The sequence below is a fragment of the Heptranchias perlo genome, chromosome 11 (assembly GCF_035084215.1).
Source record: "Heptranchias perlo isolate sHepPer1 chromosome 11, sHepPer1.hap1, whole genome shotgun sequence".
NCBI classification, from domain to species: Eukaryota; Metazoa; Chordata; class Chondrichthyes; order Hexanchiformes; family Hexanchidae; genus Heptranchias; species Heptranchias perlo.
Window position 1 is genome coordinate 15,189,056 of NC_090335.1, and position 17,361 is coordinate 15,206,416.

The following is a 17,361-nucleotide window of genomic DNA, read 5'->3' on the forward strand; positions in this document are numbered from 1 at the left end:
GTTAGTTTGTTGTGCCAGTCACACAGTGTGCCACTCTTCTGCTTCCGCACCCACCCTGAGTCCGGTTTTAGCTGGGCAGTCAGTACTGGTGTGCTTTCTGTCCGTTGCCCTGCCCCCTGCTCTTTCTGTCCGTTGCCCCGGACCTTCACTTTTTGTCAATTGCCCCGTTCTCTGCACTTTCTGTTCTTTGCTCCGGGCCCTGCTCTTTCTATTACATAGAATTAAATACAATGTACAGCACAGAAACATGCAATTCGGCCCAACAGGTCCATGCCGATGTTTATGCTCCACAGAGCTTCCTCCCACCCTTCTTCATCTAACCCCAGCAGGGGGATGGGCACCAGAATGAAACAATAGAAAGGAGAAACAAGGTGCACAGAGGACTGGGTGAGACAAATAGCACTAGAGTAAAGAATAGTTCAGATATAGGAGGGATCAAACAGGGAGCAAATGCGAGGCAGTCTAAAACAAATTTGGAGTGCATGTAGCGTGGTAAATAAGATTGCTGAGCTGCAAGCACGTTGCCACATGGGACTATTATATAGTGACAATAACAGAGACCTAGCTTAAAGAAGGGGACAAATGGGTACTTAATATTCCTGGCTACAGGATATTCAGGAAAGAAAGGAGGCGGGGTGGCAGTATTGATTAAAGAAACTATTATAGCACTGGGAAGGGATAATGCAGTTGAGGGGTCAAAGACAGAATCTGTTTGGTTAGAATTAAGGAACAGTAGAGGAGCTATTACGCGACTGGGTGTAAAATATAGGCCACCAAATATTGGAAAGGAGATAGAGGAGCAAATTTGTAGGCAAATTTCAGAGAAATGCAAGAACTATTGAGTAATAATAAGGGGGGATTTCAATTATCCTAATATAGATTGGGATAGTAACAGTGTAAAGGGCAAAGAGGGGGAGGAATTCCTGAAATGTATACAAGAGAACTTTCTTGATCAGTGTGTTGCCAGCCCAACGAGGAAGGAAGCAGTACCAGATCTAGTTCTGTGGAATGAAATGGGGCAAGTGGAGCATGTTTCAGTGAGGGAGCATTTGGGGAACAGTGATCATAATAGCATTAGGTTTAGAATAGTTACGGAATAGGACAAGGAACAATCAAGCATGAAAATACTTAACAGGAGGAGGACTAATTTCATTGAGTTAAAAAGTGATCTTGCCCCGGTGGATTGCAATCAAAAATTCGTAAGCAAAACAGTAATTGAACAATGGGAGGCCTTCAAGGAAGAGATGGTTCGGGTACAGAGAAGACACGTTCCCATGAGGAGAAAAGCAAGAACATCCAAAGCTAGAGCTCCCTGGGTAACTAAAGATATAGAGATTTAAATGGAACAGAAAAAAGAGGCTTATGACAAGTGTAAGATTCAAAATACAGTAGAGAATCAAGCTGAATACAGAAAGTACAGAGGAGATCTAAAAGAGGAAATAAGAGGACCAAAGGGAGAGTATGAGAATAGATTAGCGGCTAACATAAAAGGAAACCCAAAAGTATTTTATAAACATATAAATAGTAAAGGAGTAGTCAAAGGAAGGGTGGGGCTGATTAGGGACATAAAAGGAGATCTTGTGGAGGCAGAGGGTATGGCTGAGGTACTAAATTAATGTTTCGCATTGGTCTTCACTAGAGAAGAGGTTGCTGCCAATATAGCATAAAGGAGGAGGTAGTAGCGATATTGGATAGGATAAAAATAGATAAAGAGGAGGTGCTTAAAAAGTTGGCAGTAGAAAATTCACCCGGTCCAGTCCTAGGTTACTGAGGGAAGTAAGGAACAGAGAGACATGGGGGTGTATGTACAAAACTCTTTGAAAGTGGCAGGACAAGTTGAGAAGGCTGTTAAAAAAGCATATGGGATCCTGGGCTTTATTAATAGAGGCACAGAGTACAAAAGCAAGGAAGTTATGCTATATAACCTTTATAAAACACTGGTTAGGCCCCAGCTGGAGTACTGTGTTCAATTCTGGGCACCACACTTTAGGAAGGATGTCAAGGCCTTGGAGAGGGTGCAGATGAGATTTACCATAATGATACCAGGGATGAGGAACCTCAGTTATATGGAGAGAGTAGAGAAGCTGGGGATGTTCTCCTTACAACAGAGAAGGTTAAGAGGAGATTTGATAGAGGTGATCAAAATCATGAACGGTTTTGATAGAGTAAATAAGGAGAAACTGTTACCAGTGGCAAAAGGGTCAGTAACCAGAGGACACCATTTTAAGGAGATTGGCAAAAGAACCAGTGGCGACATGAGAAAACATTTTTTATGCAGAGAGATGTTGTGATCTGGAATGCACTGCCTGAAAGGGTGGTGGAAGCAGATTCAACAACAACTTTCAAAACGTAATTGGATAAATACTTGAAGGGAAAAAATTTACAGGATTATGGGGAAAGAACAGGGGTGTGGGACTTATTGGATCTGTCTTTCAACGAGCTGGCACAGGCACAATGTGCCGATGGCCTCTTTCTGTGCTGTAATCTAGCTTCCCCTTAAATGCATCTCTGCTACTCGCCTCAACTACTCCTTGTGGTAGCGAGTTCCACATTCTCGCCACTCTGGGTAAAGAAGTTGCTCCTGAATTCCCTATTGGATTTATTAGTGACTATCTTATATTTATGGCCCCTAGTTCTGGTCTCCCCCACAAGTGGAAACGTCTTCTCTAAGTCGACCTTATCAAACCCTTTCATAATCTTAAAGACCTCTATCAGGTCACCCCTCAGTTTTCTCTTTTTTTAGAGAAAAGAGCCCTGGTCTGTTCAACCTTTCCTGATAGGTAAAACCTCTCAGCTCTGGTATCATCCTTGTAAATCTTTTTTGCTCCTTCTCCAGTGCCTCTATATTGTATTTATAATATGGAGATGAGAAATGTTCACAGTACTCCCAAATGTGGTCTAACGATGGTTCTATACAAGTTTAACATAACTTCTCTGCTTTTCAATTGTACCTCTCTAGAAATGAAACCCAGTGCTTTGCTTTTTTTATGGCTTTAATAACCTGCTTCAATACGTTTAGTGATGTACCCCCAGATCCCTCTGCTCCTCTACCCCATTTAGACGCTTATTTTCCAAGGAGTATGTGGTCTCCTTATCTTGCTACCAAAATGTACCACCTCACACTTATCTATATTGAAAATAATTTGCCAATTACAAGCCCATTCTGCAAGTTTATTATTGTCTTCCTGTATTTTGTCGCAGTCCTCCTCAGTATTAACTATACCCCCCAATTTGGTGTTGTCCGCAAATTTTGAAATTGCACTTCTGATTCCCGAGTCCAAATTGTTCATGTAAATGGTGAACAACAATGTTTCCAGCACTGATCCTTGTGGAACACCATTTCCCACCTTTTGCCAGTCTGAGTTACTACCTTTAACCCCTACTCTCTGTTTTCTGTTTTGCATCCGGCTTGCTATCCATTCTGCTACTTGTCCCCTGACTCCACATGCTCTGACCTTAGTCATGAGTCCACTATGTGGTACCTTATCGAAGGCTTTTTGAAAATCCAAATATATTACATCTACTGCGTACCCTTGTCTACCCTTTCTGTTACTTCCTCAAAGAATTCCATAAGGTTATTGAAGCATGACATTTTTTTTTGAAATCCGTGCTGACTATTCTTTATTATGTTTTCAGTTTCTAGATGTTTTTCTATTACATCTTTGAGTAAGGATTCTATTATCTTCCCTACCACTGACGTTTATAGTTATAAAGGTAATGGTCTATAGTTCCCTGGACCTGTTCTATCTCCCTTTTTAAATATAGGAATAGTCCTTTGGCACAATTCCTAGCTTCTTATATTCCCTTAGCAGGTCCTCCTCCTTGTTCTTTCTTATATCATTGGTGTCAACATAGTATCATAGTAGGTACAGCACAGGAGGAGGCCACTCGACCTATCGTGCCTGTACCGGCTCTTCGAAAGAGCTATCCAATTAGTCCCAATCCCCAGCTCTTTCCCCATAGACCTGTAAATTGTTTCCCTTCAAGTAGTTAGCTAATTCCCTTTTGAAACTAAAGACATTGACCATGAAAACTGGATCCTACCCCTCCCTTTTCAAGTTCCCCTCCAGTTGCTCCAAGATGTCCTTTACCCTTGCACCAGGTAGGCAACACAACCTCCTGGACTCTTGGCCGTGACTGCAGAGGACACTATCTATCCCCCAATTATAGAATCCCCAACAACTACAACCTTTCTATTCTGATCCTCCCCCTTTGGATTGCCTCATGTTCCACAGTGCCATGGTTAGCATTCTGGGCAACCTCCCTGCAGCCTTCATCCTTAGTCTCACAGCTATCAAGTACCTCATACCTGTTGGACAGGACTAGTGTCTGCGGGACCTCCTTCTCTAACTCTTCTAGGTGCCCTGCCCCCTGCTCTTTCTATCCTTTACCCCACCCCCTGCACTATCTGCCCTTTAGCCCACCCCTCCTCTTTCTGTCCATTGCCCCGCCCCCGCTCTTTCTGTCGTTTGCCCCGCCCCCGCTCTTTCTGTCGTTTGCCCCACCCACTGCTCTTTCTGTCCATTGCCCCGCCCCCGCTCTTTCTGTCGTTTGCCCCGCCCCCGCTCTTTCTGTCATTTGCCCCACCCACTGCTCTTTCTGTCCATTGCCCCGCCCCTGTTCTTTCTGTCCTGTTGCCTCACCCCCTGATCTTTCTGACCTTTGCCCCGCTCCCTGCTCGCTGTCCTTTGCCCCGCCCCGTGCTCTCTCTGTCCTTCGCCCCGCCCCCTGCTCTGCCCATTGCCCCGCCCCCTGCTCTGTCCATTGCCCCGCCCCCTGCTCTGTCCATTGCCCTGCCCCTGCTCTCTGTCCTTTGCCCCGCCCCCTGTCCTTTGCCCCGCCCCCTGTCCTTTGCCCCGCCCCTGTCTTTAGCCCCGCCCTCTGTCTTTTGCCCCGCCCCCTGTCCATTGCCGTGCCCCTGCTCTCTGTCCTTTGCCCCGCCCCCTGTCCTTTGCCCCGCCCCTGTCTTTAGCCCCGCCCCCTGTCCTTTGCCCCGCCCCTGCCCTCTGTCCTTTGCCCCGCCCTCTGTCCTTTGCCCCGCCCCCTGTCCTTTGCCCATCATCAGTCTCATTCTATCAGATGCCCTTTAATTATCCCGTATCTCCGCACCCTTTGCGCTCAGGATGGAATGACGCACCGTTACGCGCTGACGCTAATCGTTGCCAGGCAGGAAGTTGCGGAGAGCCGGGGTTTAAGTCAGTTTTAACTCGGTGTCCGGTCCTGTTGATTAGCGCTCCCGGATTTGGCCACATCCTCCCCCCACCCCCCTCTCTCTAAGTTGCCGACGGCGTTCGGGCCATGAACCGTTTCCGGGCACCGGCGCGCTCGAGTGAGGATGGAGAGCGGGTGGAAAGAGGCGCGCAGACGGACTGCAACGCCAGAGGTGAGCGGGAAAGTGAGAGCAGCGGGTGGCTGCCACCTGAGGCCAGGTGCCCGGGTCCCTTGGCGTGAGGGGCATGTCCTGGACCACTGTCACTGCCAGGGGCTAGGGGCCAGGGGCCAGCGGCCAGGCCATCGTATTTTGTATTGCAGTGCCAGCCAGTGTTAATGGTTCCAACTAGTCGGCAGCATTAACGTCCACCAGGATCTTTATTAACTGCCTTGACAACCCCACAGACCCTTGACCTGCAGCACTGTGAGAGGGAGGTGTTGTAATAAGTGAATTGCTTAAAGGGTTCACTTCTGTTGTCAGACTGTTTGTTCGACATCCAACCCCAATGTTGAGAGACCAAAGCCAGCGTCTTCGGCCCCTCAGCCACCAACTCCGTTCCTTTGCCACCGATTTCGTCCCCTTCCCCGGCCAGTGTCTCAAAGCTGAACCAGACTGTTCGCAACCTCGCAGTCTTATTTGATCCTAAGCTAAGCAAATGTAACAGAAAGTCCCCCAAGGCGCTTCACAGGAGCATAATCAGACAAAAATTGACACCGAGCCAAAGAAGATGTTAGTATAGGTGATCGAAATCTTGGTCAAATAGCTTGGTTTTATGGAGGGTCTGAAATGAGGAGGGAGAGGCAGAGGGGTTTAGGGAAGGAATTCCAGAGCTTAAGGTCTAGATTATCGAAGATGTGGAGATGCCGGTGATGGACTGGGGTTGACAATTGTAAACAATTTTACAACACCAAGTTATAGTCCAACAATTTTATTTGACATTCACAAGCTTTCGGAGGCTTCCTCCTTCCTCAGGTGAATGTGGAAATTCCACATTCACCTGAGGAAGGAGGAAGCCTCCGAAAGCTTGTGAATTCCAGATTATCGAAGGCACGGCCACCAATGATGAGGCGAAGGAAATCGGGGTGGCCAAAGGCCAGAGTTGTATTAGATAGGTTTTGGGTTCGGTGATTCAATTTAATTCACAGTAAAGTACAAGACATTCATTTGTTTCTGGTCCCTCAGAACCGAATGCATTTTGTACACTTTAAAGTAGAATAAACATTTTTGGTCATATTTATTGTTAAGAATGTAGATGACGTGTGAGGGAGCCACAAAGAAAGTCAGGCTTAAAAGTAAAATATAATTTTGCTCCAGACTTTCAAGAATTTTGAACCAACAAAATTTGGATGTGCTTCTCACCAGGGGTATGATAATTCTAGGCCTGTATGAAGTCTGGGAAAGTTGTAAACTTAATTTTGAATCATTTTAATGAAATCAGTGAAGTGCCACTTTAGTCTGCACTTGTACAATGTTAGACGTTAGCCCCAGAGGTGCCAACCAAGCATGCAATCGCAGCGCTACTTTGCCATTGAGTTCGGTATGACTCCCAGCTGGCAGTATAATTCATATATCTGCTTACTGGGCATTGCACTGTACCAGTGATTCTGAACCTATAGACCACACTGATTGGACGTGAACCCTGTCTAGGTTGGGTATCAGGGTAGGACCAAAAAAAAATCTATCTGTAAATGGGCAATGTGCCAGCTGGTGCTGCCAGGTGAGGATACATTGCCGATAAGTTGGTGCTTTCACGGCAAGCCTCCTATAGGCTGTATGGCTGTTCCTGAATACTGCCAAAACTGATTCCTGACATTTGGGTCTCGTGGATAGTGACCCAGGTCTGAGGCAGACGGGCCACCCTAAGATTTCCTTGTTGAGAACAAATTGTTGCAGCAGCTTGGTTGAACCAGGCTGTGAAGTTGGCAATGCACTTTGGTCTTCAACTTGCTTTGAGTTGAAGAATAAAAAAAAAGTGCAAAGTCTTCCAGCCCCATTGCCTTTAGACTCATCCTTTTGTTTTCTATTCCAGAAAGTGGCAAGCCAGTAATAAGAGTTCACGAGGGTGAACAACAGCTTGATGCACTAAGTTAGTGGGACACCGGAGATTGAGAATTTTTTGGAAGGTTGAGCCAAGTTATTTATGTAAATTAGAAACAGCCGTGGTCCCAGCACCGATCCCTCGACCACTCCATTCTGTACTGCTCCCCCATCCCCACGCCCCTGATGAGCCAATTACTTACCACAGTCCACTTGGGATGTCACTTCCTCAATCAGACAAGACCTTTTCCCTCTGAACCCATGTTGACTACTGTTCACTAAATTATTATTGTACTGATCTTTAAATTTATGCCTGATAATTGATTCCATTATCTTACATGGGAGTGAGGTAAAACTGCAGGGTCTGCAGTTGCTTGTTTCTGATTTGTTGTCCTTTTTGAATATGCCCCAGGATACCAGTAGATTGAAAGTAGGCCAATGTTGTCGGTTATTCCCTCGTAATGAATGTCAGTGACTCACAAATCTCCTCCCTAGTCTCCTTTAGCACCCTGGGATGAATACCATCCATCCGGGGGAGTTAGTGTTTTTTAGCCTCTCTAGAACTTCCATCTCTTCAGTATCAAAGTCATTGGGCTCGATTTTCGGACGTCCGAGACAGCGGGTTTGTGGCGGGGGGGGGGGGAGGCTCCGAAAATCGGGGATTTCGGGGGGGGGGGCTCCGAAAATCGGGGATTCCCGGGGTGGGTCCGGAGCCCGGCTCCAACCCGCCCACTTCCGGGTTCCCCAATGACGTGCTTAGATGCGCGCGCAGCCCCAGCATGCGGGACTCCCGCCGGCAATTAAAGCCGGTGGGATCCCACTTAAACCAATTAATTAGATAGTTCAGGTCGTTTGCAGACCTGATTTGTAGGATATTTTAGGAGGGGTGGGATTTTCAACTCAACTGAGACTGTTTCCCGTACTGGGGGAAACACTCCCAGTTGAAATGGACATGTTGCAGCCACCAGCCTGTGGCAGCTGCAAAGATCCATTTGACAGGTGGGGGCGGAGGTGAGGGGGGGAGACCCTCACTCATTGCAGGAGGCCACTCTGTCAGTTTGGACAAAGTTTGGCCTGCACCACCCTCCTCCTGACAATAAAATTCACAAACTTGCAACCTCAACCCCGGTGTGCAGACACATTTACCAACCTTACGGACACCCACAAACGTATATCTTCCGGATGGGAGCCGCCATAGCTGCAGTCATGACCTCCTCGGAGGACGAACAGCATCACCAGCCTCGCCGGCCACGCTGTCCACCTCTGACACATGGAGCTCCACAACACAGTGCTGTGACACATCCACCTGCACAGCAGGAGGGAGGGCAACCGCAGAGAGAGATGTGTCGCAGAAGGCACTACCCTCGCCACAGGGTCTACAGACCGAGGCTCAGTTTCCTGGACCTCTCTGAGCAGCAGTGCACACGGAGGCTCAGAGTCACTCGACATGTAGTCGTGGACATCTGCAGCCTCCATGCCGAGCTGCTCCTGGCTGGCCCTGTCGCTGTCAAAGTCACCACTGCCCTCAACAACTTCTCCTCTGCATCCTTCCAGGGTGCCACCGGGGACATCGCCGACATCTCTGTCGTCTGCACAAAAGAGCCCTGCAAATACACCTACACCCACTCCGCAGTGACACAGTGGGTGGCATCAGTTGTGGGTCTTCATAGTGATCCTCAGGAAAGGGCATTATTGCACAAACCAGACAAGATTTGCAAAGACGTGGCAGTAGTGGTGCCAATATAATATGTGATGTGAGTTGATCAGAAATCAAATATAAGTAAAAACCATGACAAACCCTCAAACACCCTTGTGCATCCCCTTCATGCTCGTGACATGTTTGCCTTACGCTTCCTACTGCACATATGTGATGCGTGCCCTGTGGCTGCAGCACAGGTAGTGGCAGGTTGGGTGAGGCTGACTGTGAAAGAGATGCATGAGAGGGTGAGTATGAGATGGAGCCATGAGATTGTAGGAGGATTGGGTTGAGTGGTAGTGGTGGGATGAGTACTGGCGAGGTGAGTAAGTGCAAGTAAGATGAGAATGAGCTTTGAGTGGGTGTGAGGAGTGATGTGATAGAGTAGTGTTGGCAGTGCAGAAGGCGATGAGGGGTGGGGGCGGTGATGTAGCAGACGGAGTGTAGGGGAATGAGTAAGTGTACTCACTTCGGCTGACCTACTTAGGTCATTGAAGCGCCTCCTGCACTGTATGCAGGTGCATGACATGTTGGTGGTGCTGGAGACCTCCTCTGCCACCTCGAGCCAGGCCTTTGTGGTGGCAGAGGCAGGCCACTTCCTCCCATCCGCCGGGGAGAAGATCTCTGTCCTCCCCCTCCTCCACACCCCATCCAGTAGGACCTGGAGTGAGGCATCATTAAACCTGGGAGCAGCCTTCCCCCTGGGCTGCTCCATGCTGTAATTTTGGCTCCTTTCTGCAGCATCAGTCAGTGGAGGACTGCCCCTTTAAATAGGGCTCCTCCAGCTGACAGCCTATGATGTGGCTGCGCAGTCCACCCGCCGCGCAGCTTTCGAGCACGAAACCCGGAAGCCAAGGTAAGTGCCTTCAATTAGGCTGCGATCGCGTGCAGAGCAACCCGAATTCACTGGGCGCGTTGATCCCCCGCTGCCAACCCGCCTCCCTCCTAAAATCGACCCCATTAACTCTGTTTGGGACGGACTTGTTGCTCATGTCTTCCTTTGTGAATACTTGGAGGAAGTAATCATTCAGAATATTTGCAATCTTGTGCTCATCCTTTGTTTCAAGCCTGTTTGCATCTTTTATGGTTCTCATCTTTTCTCCGACCTGTTTTGCGTCTGCATTTTTTTCCAGGTCTTTCTTTGCCCCGTTGATCACCCTTTTAACATGTTTCTGCACAATTCTGTATTAATTCTAGTGAACCCCAGCCCCTTTCCCTACAGGGTCTGTAGTCCACTTTGGGGCATGCCTGTTTAGCCTGAGCTTGCTGATTGTAGGTATGTAATTATCCTCCATGTTGAACATTCTTGATGATCCATTCCAAATATTTGTTGATGTAAGACTAATGGGTTTTTAATTACCTGGATTTCCTTTTTGGAAATAGCTACCATGTTGGCTTATTTCCAATCCAGTGGATCTTCCCCTTATTTGACTCTCTTAAGATCATCGTTTGAACTATGTAGATTTTGTCTCTAATCTCAGCTAAATACTATCCATCGCTATGGATTTTTGTATTGATCCTGTCTAGGGCCTTCATCCCAGTCAAAATAGTCCAGTTCAGTTGTAGAATCTCCTAATGATTCATGACGTTTTACTGATGTCTTGTTTAGTGAATCCTACCCAAGAAGAAATTATTGATTATATTACTGGATCTCCTGTAGTGATGCTCATGATGAGTCAGAGGTTGTGCTGTTCCAAGGGAGGGCAGGAGGAAGAAGGGAAGTTATAGGTTTTCAAGGTTTGTTTTGGGAAATTATGTAGAAACAAATCAAATTGAAATCTTTATATATAAAAAAATAGAGAACGAGGAAAGGGACAACAAGCAGAATTCAAGTGCTCGCATTTTTTTTACTTGATTAAAATTGTTTTAAGTGTGTACTTAAGTTTGGATTGACATTTCAGTGATGAAGCATTTTGTCTTTCACAGTACACTTTGTGCTTTTTATATGCAAATTTCTTGCAGCTGGTTGGCTCACATCAGACACAGAGGGATGTCACCAAACACAGTACAAGGCAGTGGACAAAGTGCAGACACCAAAGGAGGGGGTAAAGAAAATAAAAAGGGATGGGGTGGGGGTGGTGGAGGGTGGTGAAAGCAAAGTTTAAGAGAAGGGATTTTAGGAGGCGAGCTGAGCTTCCAACCATGTATCCTCTCTATCACAAAGACTGCCTACTTTCACCTCCATAACATCGTCCCTACCCCGGCCCATCTGATGCTGAAACTCTCATCCATGCTTTTATTACCTCCAGACTCGACTATTCCAATGCCTTCCTGGCTGGCCTCCTATCTTCAACGGTCTGTAAACTTTAACTCATTCAAAATTCTGCTGCCTGTATCCTAACTCACACCATGTTCAGTTCATCCATCACTCCCGTTTTTGCTGACCTACAATTCTCATCCTTGTGTTCAAATCCCTTTGTGACCTTGCCCCTCCCTATCCTTCTATACCCTCTACAACCCTGCCCCAGAACTCTCCACTGCTCCAACTGCGGCCTTGTGCATCCCCTCCTCTCTTCGCCCCACCATTGGCAGCTGTGCCTTTAGCCATCTAGTGCTCTGGAATTCCCTCCCTATATCTCACCGTCTCTCCACTTCTTTATCCTCCTCTGGGCTCTTCCTTAAAACCTACCTCTTTGATCCCCTCCTAATATTTCTTCCTTTGGCTCAGTGTCCATTTTTGTCTGTTTACACCTCTGTGAAGCATCTTTAGACATTTCTCTGTTAAAGGCGCATATATAAATGCAAGTTGTTGTATCTGTAGGCAGGCTATTTTAATGCATCTGATTATTTCCGTATTAGCGTTGCCCTTGACATTTCATTTAATAACTGCTTTGTACGAATGGAAAAAGGGCAACTTGCACAAGGACTTAATTTACTAACATGCAATTTAACAATTACTTCTTTCTTTTCTAGGACTGAGCCCTAGGCTTTCGAAAGTAAATCTTTTTACTCTCCTTAGTCTGTGGATGGAACTTTTTCCAAATAATGATCAAAAGACGACTCAGGTATGGTGTTTGCCTGGTTAATCGTACCCAAAACAAGCAGCTTAATATCGTGGACAGATTCGTAGATTACATGTCGGCCATTTTACATTATAACACTTAATGCTGACGCATTCGGTTCTAGTATGTTTTTCTCTTTATTTCAATCAACAGTTAAAACAGCTTCTATATTATCAAGCATTTCATGTATAGATCAATTTCAGATCAACAGCTGTATACTTGAGCTGTTTTTGTGCATTATTATGTACAGTCACACACCAGGGAGGTGTGAAATTCCTCAAGTAGTTACACTTAACCTGCACATAAATTGAGCATTAATGCAGATGAATTTATGGGCTTTGCCCCAACAGGGGACTCCTCCGCTTCCAGTGCTTTTCCTAAAATTCCTTCCTGGTGTGAATATTATTATGTGAGTGAATTGTGTTTCGCCCGTTGAGGTAAGACTGTGTTAAAGGGCAATTAAGGGGACCATGTGCAAATTTTCACAGCTTTGGACTTTTCCAAATGTTGCGTATAGAATTAAAGCTGGTATTGGAGCTGCCAGAGTTCCACCAGGCAGTAGATCAGCTACTAACATACACAATGCTGTATAGTGCACTTCAACAGGAGGTCCTATTACTCTGTGTGCAAATTGCATGAGATGAGTGGCAAAAAATCATGCACATGAATGTGGCTTTCTGGGGAGCACTCACGGTGCCTTTACTCTAAAACAATTCTACTTACTCCAGCTCTTCCAAAGAGAAAGAAGGTTGGTTCCTGGGAGAGCTTGAATACCCCACGGTGACATAGCAATTACACCTCTGTCCCAATTCCTGTATTCTGGCGGAGCACAGCTACACTAAAGACACGTGGGTGAATTAGGAGACTTGTAGAGCAGACATTTGAGGTGCTCAAGCAATGCTTCAGATGTTTTGGACTTCTTAAGTCTTACAATATGGCCCAGAGAGGCTTTCCAGAATTACAGTAGTGCACTGCATATGGCACAATGTCACTATGGGCAGAAATGTTACCATGGAAATTGCTGAGAACTAGCAAGGAGCCTTACAAGACCAGGAGGACACTAGTGCACAAAAGCCACAAACAGCACAGTACTCGGTGCATGAAGGGGACTTTTGCATCAGGCTTTCATTAACCAGTTTCTTCCCTTAAATCCTGCACAAGACCCGTGCATCGTGTGATGTTGTGGATGGTACAGTACAATTTGTGTAACCTTGCCAGTAGTACTACTGGGATGTTAGTGCCTAAATTAGTATTGTTCTTGGTGTGCATAATGATGTTTAGGTATATATCTGTTATCTGCAACATCCTATCATGTCTATGTATAAGCTGTTCTGTTACTTCACATTTGTGTACATTGCCTACATTTATGCTTCACTTAGGCCACATTCCTAGTTAATTTTCTGAATAGCTTAAAATGTTTGGAACATCCTATCCCAGCAATATGGGACACTGAGGTGTGTCATATTAATCTTCAATGTTGACCTTTTTCACTTTTGTTGATGCCTGAGAGCTATTTGCACACTTTTTGCCACATCCAATGTTTAACTTTTTCTTATTTGGTGAGGGGGGAGGGGAATGAATCCCTAATGGAATATAGGGGATTCAGACCTAGGTGGTGTTGGGACCATTTGCTTCAGAGTAGATGGAGCTGGTGCTAAAGAGGGTTGACCAGTACAATTTTTTTTAAAGCTGGAGAAGGCTCAGAAAGGCCAGTGCGAGCAGACAAACACTGCAGAGATCAGGATGGAGCAGAAAAAGGAATGAAATGTTGGCACAGATCAGAACCTAACTGTACACAAAGCTCCCAAGTCACCAACCCAGCTGTTGATTTAATATTGTCAGAATTGAATCAACAGATTTTCTCAAGTAATGTAAATGTTTCCTATGCTTTGTATACTGATGAATGACCAACTAATCTGTTGGTGCTGTTGGTTGAGGTTGGAATGTTATTAAGATACCAGGAGAAAGCTCTATTCTACATACAATAGCCTGGGATCTTTAATGCTTTGGTGAACCCCCAGAGCAGGCAAACTTGGTTATAATCATTTGCTTCATCAATGTCCTTCCCTCCAACATAGGGTCAGAAATGCAGCTGTTTACTAATAATTGCACAGTGTTCAGCTCCATTTGCATTTCCTCAGATAATATAGCAGTCTAGGCCTCCATGCAGTAAGACCTGGACAACATCCAGGCTTGGGCTGATAAGTGTCAAGTAACACTACCACCGCACAATGACCATCAACAAGATAGAGCATAATCACCTTCCCTTGATGTTCAATGACATTACCATCACCGATTCCTCTACCTTCAACATCCTGGGGGTCACCATTAACCAGAAACTCAACTGGACCAACCACAAAAATGCCATGGCTATGAGAGCAGATCAGAGACTGGGTATTCTGTGGTGAGTGACTCAGCACCTGACTCCCCAAAGCCCCTGCATCACCTACAAGGCACAAGTCAGAAGTGTGATGGAATACTCTCCACTTGACTGACTGAATGCAGCTGCAACAACACTCTAGAGGCTCTACACCATCCAAGACAAGGCAGTCCGCTTGATCAGCACCCCATCCACAAGCTTAAGCATTTACTCCCTTCACTACCGGCATACTGTGGCTGCAGTGTTTACTATCTACAGGATGCATTGCAGCAACTCACCAAAGCTTCTTCGCCAGCATCTCTCAAAACCTCAACCTCCACCACCTAGAAGGACAAGGGCAGTACATGTCCAAGCCTGGAATGGTGTGTGACTTGGAGGTGCTGGTGTGTACCTGCTGCCCTTGTCCTTCTAGGTGGTGGAGGTCCCGGGTTAGGAAGGTGCTGTAAAAGAAGCCTTGATGAGTTGTTGCAGTGCATCCTGTGGATAGTGCACACTGTAGCCACGGTATGCCAGTGGAGGAGGGAGGGGGTGTTTAAAGTGATGGATGGACTGTCGATCAAGCGGACTGCTTTGTTCTGGATAGAGTTGAGTTTCTTGATTGTTGTTGCAGTTGCACCCTTCCAGGAGGTGGACTGTATTCCATCACACTCCTGACTTGTGCGTTATAGGTGGTGGAAAGACTTTGAGGAGTCAGGAGGTGAGCCGCTCGCCGCAGAACACCCAGCCTCTGAAATGCTCTAGTAGCTGTGGTATTTCTGTGGCTGGTACAGTTGTTTGTCAAGTCCTAGCTGTTAATTATTTTAGTACTTTCAATTTGGGTATTTAGGTTTCCTATTCACTGGATGTGTTTCATTTTTAGCGGCAAAGAAATGGCCTTGTTGTTGTGCACAGTACAATAATTATCGGCCTACACTGTTCAAGCACGGAACTGCACGCAGGCCAAATTGCTGTTGTCAAACATGGGCCCAAGTTGAAGGATTGTGATCTCTACTTTTCGAGGAAGCCGTGCTCAACCTGTTTGAAGATGGTTTTAAATGGTAAGTGCTGTCAAAAGTAATTTTCCATTACTAGATCCAGCACTGCTTCATCTAGAAATGGGAATGAACTAGAACAGAAAAGAGAAGTAAGCTTAGTGGAACATCTAGGCAAAAGCGATCACAATATAATCAGGTTTAAGATAAAGATTGAGACAGATATAAAGATTGAGAAGGACATAAGTAAGACAAAGACCAAAGTAATAAATTGGGAAAAAGCTGATTTTATGGGGATGAGAATGGAACTAGGAAAAATAAACTGGAAAAATTTATTGACATACATAAAAATAGTACAACGGTGGGAAATATTTAAAACAGTGATCAATAGAGTCCAGGAGAAATATATCCCATTTAAAAAGTATGAACAAACTAGCCAGTAATTACACACCATGGATGAATAAAGAAATAAAGGCAAAATTGAAACTTAAAAATAAAAAGTCATACACTAAGTACATAGACAACAAAGGAGAGGATGACAAAAGGGAATATGAAAAGGTGAGGAAAGAAGTCAAAAAAACAATTAGGTAGGCAAAGAAAACAACAAAATTAAATTATCAAGCAATATAAAGAGAAATATTAAAGTATTCTACAGGTGTACAAATAACAAAAGAAAAATCAGGATAGGGATAGGGCCACTAAGGGTAAACACGTTAAATTCACAGGTAATGACAGCAAAATGGCAGAAATATTAAATAATTACTTTGCCTCAGTATTTACCAGGGAGACTAACATGGTGGGCCTGATATTAGAAGAAGAGATCAAAAAAGAGATAAAGACATTTAAGATAGAATGGGGGGAAGATAATTGCTAAACTAATCAAACTTAGAGAGGATAAAAGCCCTGGTCCAGGTAGATTGCATCCACACATATTAAAAGAAGTTAGGGAAGAGATTAAAGAGGCACTATTACATAGATGTAAAAAAATCATTAGAAAAGGAACTAATGCCAGAGGACTGGTGGACGCCTAATGTGACTCCTATATTTAAAAAGGGAGATAGAACAAGTCCAGGTAACTATAGACCAATTAGCTTAACGTCAGTGTTAAGAAAGATGATGGAACCATTACTCAAAAATGTAATAGAGAAACGTCTAGAAACTGAAAATATAATAAAGAATAGTCAGCACGGATTTCAAAAGGGAAGGTCATGCTTGGCCAACCATATTGAATTCTTTGAAGAAGTAACAGAAAGGGTAGACAAGGGTAATATATTTGGATTTTCAAAAGACCTTCGATAAGGTACCGCATAATAGACTCGTGACTAAGGTCAAAGCATGTGGAGTCGGGACAATTAGCAGAATGGATAGCAAGCTGACTGCAAAACAGAAAAGGGCTTAAAGGTAGTTACTCAGACTGGCAAAAGGTGGGAAGTGGTGTTCCACAAGGATAGATGCTGGGACCACTATTGTTCATCATTACGTAAATGATTTGGACTCTGGAATCGGAAGTACAATTGCAAAATTTGAGGATGACACCAAATTGGGAGTTATAGTTAATACTGAGGAGGACTGCGACAAAATACAGGAAGACAATAATAAACTTGCAGAATGGGCTTGTAATTGGCAAATGAATTTCAATATAGATAAGTTTGAGCTGGTATATTTTGGTGGGAAGAATAAGGAGGCTTCGTGCTCCTTGGAAAATAAGAGTCTAAATGGGGTAGCGGAGCAGAGGGAGCTGGGGGTACAGATACACAAATCACTAAAAGTAGCGACGCAGGTTAACAAGGCCATAAAAAAGCAAACAAAGCACTGGGCTTCATTTCCAAAGGGATAGAATTGAAAAGCAGAGAAGTTATGTTAAACTTCTACAGAACCTTGGTTAGACCACACTTGGAGTACTGTGAACAGTTCTGGTCTCCATATTATAAAAAGGATATAGAGGCTCTGGAGAGAGTGCAAAATAGATTTACTAGGATGATACCAGAACTGAGAGGTTATACCTATCAAGACAGATTGAACTGGCTGGGGCTCTTTTCTCTAGAAAAAAGACTGAGGGGTGA

The 17,361-nt window shown here is 45.1% G+C and overlaps 1 protein-coding gene across 1 annotated transcript in view; it reads left to right on the plus strand.

Moving 5' to 3' along the window:
- The first annotated feature begins 5,051 nt into the window (after positions 1 to 5,051).
- The window catches only part of cdadc1 (cytidine and dCMP deaminase domain containing 1), a 34,312-nt gene continuing 22,002 nt past the window's right edge, over positions 5,052 to 17,361 (plus strand). The window contains exons 1-3 of the mRNA XM_067992591.1: positions 5,052 to 5,383; positions 11,859 to 11,950; positions 15,187 to 15,364. Coding sequence (XP_067848692.1) covers positions 5,299 to 5,383; positions 11,859 to 11,950; positions 15,187 to 15,364 — 355 coding nt within the window. The 5' untranslated portion in view covers positions 5,052 to 5,298. The remainder of the gene's footprint in view (positions 5,384 to 11,858; positions 11,951 to 15,186; positions 15,365 to 17,361) is intronic.